At 43.4% G+C, this 6104-nt stretch overlaps 1 protein-coding gene across 4 annotated transcripts in view; it reads right to left on the bottom strand.

The window, feature by feature from the left end:
* Window positions 1-210: 210 nt before the first annotated feature.
* Window positions 211-6104, bottom strand: part of LOC137334052 (RNA-binding protein 5-like) — a 48170-nt gene continuing 42276 nt past the window's right edge. For 3 of the 4 annotated variants that reach the window (XM_067998489.1, XM_067998490.1, XM_067998492.1), the window contains 7 exons: window positions 5426-5575; window positions 5235-5318; window positions 2621-2815; window positions 2424-2498; window positions 2237-2334; window positions 1368-1497; window positions 211-742 (listed from right to left, as the gene is read on the bottom strand). In XM_067998489.1, coding sequence (XP_067854590.1) covers window positions 617-742; window positions 1368-1497; window positions 2237-2334; window positions 2424-2498; window positions 2621-2815; window positions 5235-5318; window positions 5426-5575 — 858 coding nt within the window. In that variant the 3' untranslated portion in view covers window positions 211-616. The remainder of the gene's footprint in view (window positions 743-1367; window positions 1498-2236; window positions 2335-2423; window positions 2499-2620; window positions 2816-5234; window positions 5319-5425; window positions 5576-6104) is intronic. The other variant, XM_067998491.1, reaches the window with a different exon arrangement.

The following is a 6104-nucleotide window of genomic DNA, read 5'->3' as shown; positions in this document are numbered from 1 at the left end:
CAGTACTGAAAGAACTTTTTACTGTTACATTTTACATTTGTAACTTTTCTTTAAAAAAAACTTTTTCCAAGTCCCTCCTTACTCCTTTGACCATCCTTTTATCAAGTTACTCAAGTCAATTAAATGACTTTTGAGCCGAGAAATCAATCTCCAGTAATTTTAAGACTTTTCTGTTGCTCTCATGTTCACAAGCTTCAAATAATCCACAAGTTTACTAGCACCGAGCAGTTTGTTTATTTAGGGAATGGGAGAAGAGAAGGGAAGGGAAGGAGGAGAAAGAGGAACAATGGTTCAAAATAATCAGGTTTGCAACTCCTACCCCAGAATCTGTACAAAGGGTGTTGACTATAATACAGAATGTACACGTTGCTGGTTTTGTAGCAAAATCCACACGTAACAAATCTTCCGCTTGTATCACATGCCTACCAGCATTCCATAACCTCCAGTTTTACAAGGTCATAATTTAAAAGAGTAAAATGTAGTTGTTTTTGTTAAACGTACAAATTTAACCAAAGCAGGAAAAGTGAAAAAAAAAGTTGACGCACAAACATTCTTTCTTGGCACAACAAAACAATCATAGTAACATTATTTACAATATTTACAACGCAAAGAAATATTATTCCATTTCCGAGAATCTGGCAAACATGGCTTTTCGAACAGCATCTTTGTAGGTATCTGCAGTGTTGACACCATAAGAGCTTCCATGTGTTCCAAGTCCAGCTCCTTTCATTCTCAACTGAGCCTGTTAAAAAGGGATCAAAGTCACTCTTTAGTACTGTGCAGCTCAAGATGAACACAAATTTACATTCAATGCAGGTACCTGAAAAATTAATAAGATTCTCTTGAATTAACCACAACACAGCTACGTATTTAACTTTTTAATTATTCTTCTGTCACTTATGGGCTCCCCCTGCCATCAACCAGTCCCCATTGGGAGAGCAGCTGATCTACAGACCTTCGCCTACACAGCAAGCCTACTAGGAAGCATGGATAAGCAACCACAGGCAAGTTGTGCCAATTTTCAGTTCCTCCCTGTGAGAAATGGCAAACTCACAATGGCTCACATCCTTTCTCCTCTTCTTCCCCCATTCATGTTCGAGATTGGCAACTAGCCATGTGAAGAATACCTGCAAACTTGTGTCCTACCAGTTTCGCAATATGTTCGCTGACAAGAAGTGCATGCAAGGTGCTGTGCCACTTCAACTGCCACTTTGAATGATTTGGACGCTGCAGACCAAACTGCAGTACAAAAATGATTTGTGACAAATAAAGACAGCAGGACTCAAGTGGCCCCTATGCCCTAGTAGTACGTTCTGTTAAGTTCAAACTCCCACTTGGGAGTATTCAGTAACAGTTAAATAACATACCTCAATTGGAGCAGTAATGCCTTGTTGGTTTCGACCAAGTCCTGAACCTTCTTTCCACCCCATGGCTTGTAACATTCGGCTTCCAATATTATCACTACCAATGCCATCTTTAGTTGGCTGCTCAAAATCACTGCAAAAAGATGGAGACACTTATGAGACAAGACAACTTTGTTCAACTCTTCTAGCACTCCTACTTACATGGAGAAAGCTATTCAAGTGTCAATACTGCTTGTTAAAATTTGGCATGAGGACAGTTCAGCAAACAGCAAGTTGCTAAGATCAGTCATATGTGGGAAGCAGAGATGATGTCTCACGGTGAAGGAAGAATAAAATGACAGAAAAAGGCAGCAGTGCAATTGCACTGCATGTTGGTGCACCAACGCCTGGTGCCACAGTGGTGAGGATGCAGGCTCAATTCCCATAGCATCAAGTTCCCCATCTCTGATGGAACAGTGGAGACCTCGAGACTGTAATTGAAATTATGTCAAAACCTTTATTCTGTCAATAAAGAGAGGAGAAAGAAATCATCCTGTCAACCCTGAGGTGGTGTTTTGTTTCTCCTAACTGCACAGGAGATGGAGGAAGTAGTAAATTACCCAACCCTTCAACAAGATTGAAGGCGGGGAGTGGTATCTCCTGACATACATGGAGGGCTATGTGGGGGTGGGGGGGGGGGGGGAAGAAGTTCAACTAAAGCCTCTAGCAGACCTCCTCTTCACCCAGTGGTTTTCAGAAAGGCAGTATTTGGCCAAGTGCTGATACAAGGCACCAGCATCTTGCTCTGGAGCTGAGGAATGATATATACAACATGGGTGACCCGGAAAATAAACAAAACGGCATAATATATAACAGGAAAAAAAGTTACTTACACAACTTGGGGTGCAAAGAACTTCTTCCTCTTGGGCTCTGGAGGCTCTGGGATTCCATACTTCTCTCTCCTTTCTGCTGCCCTGTCTCTGTATTTCATCTGTGGAAAAGATTCAGAGACATTAAATTATTGTCAATGGAAAACTACAGGCTTGTGCTTTTCATTATTGTGAGAACAGGTGATCATACCTCTCTTTCATTCTTCTCTAAAGCTTCAAGTTCTGTATCAGTCATTTTTGCTCTTCTGTGAATCTCTAGATTTTGCTTTTTTTGGTTGGGGAGAGAAAGTGTAAATAAATATAAGCAATTACAATTGCATATTTTTGGAGCATTCTTTTGAAATATCTAACTCACCCACAAAATTTTTCTTTGCAAGATCTATATACCTTGTGCAGTTCAGAGAGTTGCTGGTGTCTGATGAGTGTCTCTTTACTGGGAAACTGTCTTCTACACAAAAGGCAGGCCATTTTCTTCCAATCTGTCAGTTTCTCCTCTCCATCCTCGGTCTTATCCTGTTCTTCTTCAGTATCACTTTCTCCGCTGTAAGCTGCCACAAGACCTTGCTGTGGGCTTGCTTTTCTCTGAATTAAATGTATAAGCAAAAGTTCATTCATGCACTACACAAGCACAGGAGAGAAAAATACTGCACAAGATCCTTGTAAATGTAGTCATAGAGTCAGAGTTATACAGCACGGATAGAGGCCCTTCGGCCCATCGTGTCCGCGCCGTCAGTTTTATTAAAATGGTAATTCACAGGCAGAAGTGCTCAAATAACTTTCTGCAGTTTCACATCTTCTTCTGTTATGTTCTTTTATAGTGTATACAATGATATTGCAATAATCAACATTCAATCACGCAAATTACTTGCAATTGTATCATTCAGAGCGAACGCCACTAATAACCCTACCATACCAGGTAAAGGGGCAAAAAATATCCTCCAATGAAATAAAACACCCCAACTGACTTCAAAGTGGGCATTAAAGGAGCCAAGTCAACTCTTTCCTCTAAGTATCCATATTCTGAACCACTCAGAAGAGCACAAGCCTATAGTTTTCCATTGAAAGTAATTTAATGTTTTTTTTATTTGTTCATGGGATGTGTGCGTCGCTGGCGAGGCCAGCATTTATTGCCCATCCATAATTGCCCTCGAGAAGGTGGTGGTGAGCCGCCTTCTTGAACCGCTGCAGTCCGTGTGATGAAGGTTCTCCCACAGTGCTGTTAGGTAGGGAGTTCCAGGATTTTGACCCAGCGACGATGAAGGAACGGTGATATATTTCCAAGTCAGGATGGTGTACGTCTTGGAGGGGAACGTGCAGGTGGTGTTGTTCCCATGTGCCTGCTGCTCTTGTCCTTCTAGGCGATACAGGCCATGGGTTTGGGAGGTGATGTCGAAGAAGCCTTGGCGGGTTGCTGCAGTGCATCCTGTGGATGGTACACACTGCGCCGGTGGTGAAGGGAGTGAACGTTTAGGGTGGTGGACAGGGTGCCAATCAAGCGGGCTGCTTTGTCCTGGATGGTGTCGAGCTTCTTGAGTGTTGTTGGAGCTGCACTCATCCAGGCAAGTGGAGAGTATTCCATCACACTCCTGACTTGTGCCTTGTAGATGGTGGAAAGGCTTTGGGGTAGTCAGGAGGCGAGTCACTCGACGCAGAATACCCAGCCTCTGACCTGCTCTTGTAGCCACGGTATTTATATGGCTGGTCCAGTTAAGTTTCTGGTCAACGGTGACCCCCAGGATGTTGATGGTGGGGGTTTCGGCGATGGTAATGCCGTTGAATGTCATGGGGAGGTGGTTAGACTCTCTCGTTGAAGATGGTCATTGCCTGGCACTTGTCTGGCGCGAATGTTACTTGCCATTTATCAGCCCAAATCTGGATGTTGTCCAGGTCTTGCTGCAAGTGGGTACGGACAGCTTCATTATCTGAGGGGTTGCGAATGGAACTGAACACTGCAATCATCAGCGAAAATCCCCATTTCTGACCTTAAGATGGAGAGAAGGTCATTGATGAAGCAGCTGAAGATGGTTGGGCCTAGGACACTGCCCTGAGGAACTCCTGCAGCCATGTCCTGGGGCTGAGATGATTGGCCTCCAACAACCACTACCATCTTCCTTTGTGCCAGGTATGACTCCAGCCACTGGAGAGTTTTCCCCCTAATTCCCACTGACTTCATTTTTACTAGGGCTCCTTGGTGCCACACTCGGTCAAATGCTGCCTTGATGTTAAGGGCAGTCACTCTCACCTCACCTCTGGAATTCAGCTCTTTTGTCCACGTTTGGACCAAGGCTGTAATGAGGTCTGGAGCCGAGTGGTCCTGGCGGAACCCAAACTGTCACTGAATCTTTTCCACAGATGAAATACAGAGACAGGGCAGCAGAAAGGAGAGAGAAGTATGGAATCCCAGAGCCCAAGAGGAAGAAGTTCTTTGCACCCCAAGTTGTGTAAGTAACTTTCCCCCCCCCCCCACCCCATTATATATTATGCCATTTTGTTTCTTTTCCGGGTCACCCATGTTGTTGAATTACAGAGTACTGTCTGTAATTCAGTCCCATTCAGCATGGTTCAATTTTAAAAATCCTGGCTTCCACTAGTTGGATTATGCTGGAATGCAATCACAAGCGGCTGACTACAACCAATCTACTCTAAGATCACGTATACTTGAGAACGTAAAACGCATCACTATTGAACAAAATGTATTCGTCGCAACAGAGGTTTTGGAATTATCATGTACTCTAATAATATTCCTACCCTCACCCAGAAAAAACACAGGGCCCTGAAACAATCAGCATTCCTGCACTCCCATACTGAATACTGGTGCTATCACCCTACTTGAACAGAACTTTTTCATATCCTCACAATAATCAGACTCAACTAATTCCCAATGCAGGCTGTACCTCAAGTTTAACATGAAAACAAGTGTTCAATAACAGAGGCTGCAACAGCAATGTGCCACTCCCAGCCATTCACACAACACTAAAACAAGAAGTTTACGCAGTCTAACCTTTAACATGTTGTCCTCTTCATCAGGAGCAGCCGACCTCTTCAGGGCATCTACTGTTATTGGTGACCTCTCTGAAGTACCCTGCTGTAAATGAGACAAAAAGAAAACCATTTGCAGCAAGTGACATATACTTCTGTGCAAGTTCTACTGAACAATAAGCACACACTTTAAAAGACAAGTAAAATTCACACCTTTTTCTCAAACAAGGCAAAGCCAGCATCTGCCGCTGCAGACTCCTTCCGCTCATCCTCTCTAAGCGCCCCAAGGGGCTGGAAGCTGGTTTTGAAATTTTCTTTCTGCTTGTTCAAACTCTTAGCCCACCGTTCCATGTCTTTGGCAATCTAAAAATGCATTATTAAATTACTGTCTCTTTTCGGCAGCAACATATTGAACTGAAATATGCACAAATGGGAAGGCAATAGGCAAAAGGATTAGCCTTGTGATCCCAGCTGTGCAGTTAACTGATCCATTAGAGTGCAGAACAATAGGCTGATAGGACCTGACAGAAACTCTCGATTTCAGCGAACGGCAATGGGGAAGTAAAAGGAAAATATTGAAAGGTGTGTCAACTTGGTACACTCACCTGCACCACAAAGTGGAGGTTAAGTGAGCTTGTTCTTGTCAATTTGAGAGAGAAAAGACCAAAAGATCCAAAGCTGGTGCTTATCACAATTAAAGTTCATTGGCTAATTGAGACCTCGGTGGGATTTTTGTTTTAAGGTACATGTTTCGGATATGAACTCATGTTGGGGAACTTTAATCTTATTCACAAAGATACAGCCTTCCCCACCCCCAGTTGTTTGTAAACACAAGGAAACGTTGAAGCCGCTGGGACAGAGGGAATCAGTACGTTAATGAGCTGGCCATTGA

This window comes from Heptranchias perlo, chromosome 17, assembly GCF_035084215.1.
Source record: "Heptranchias perlo isolate sHepPer1 chromosome 17, sHepPer1.hap1, whole genome shotgun sequence".
Lineage (NCBI taxonomy): Eukaryota > Metazoa > Chordata > Chondrichthyes > Hexanchiformes > Hexanchidae > Heptranchias > Heptranchias perlo.
This window is presented reverse-complemented; position numbering and strand designations above follow the sequence as displayed.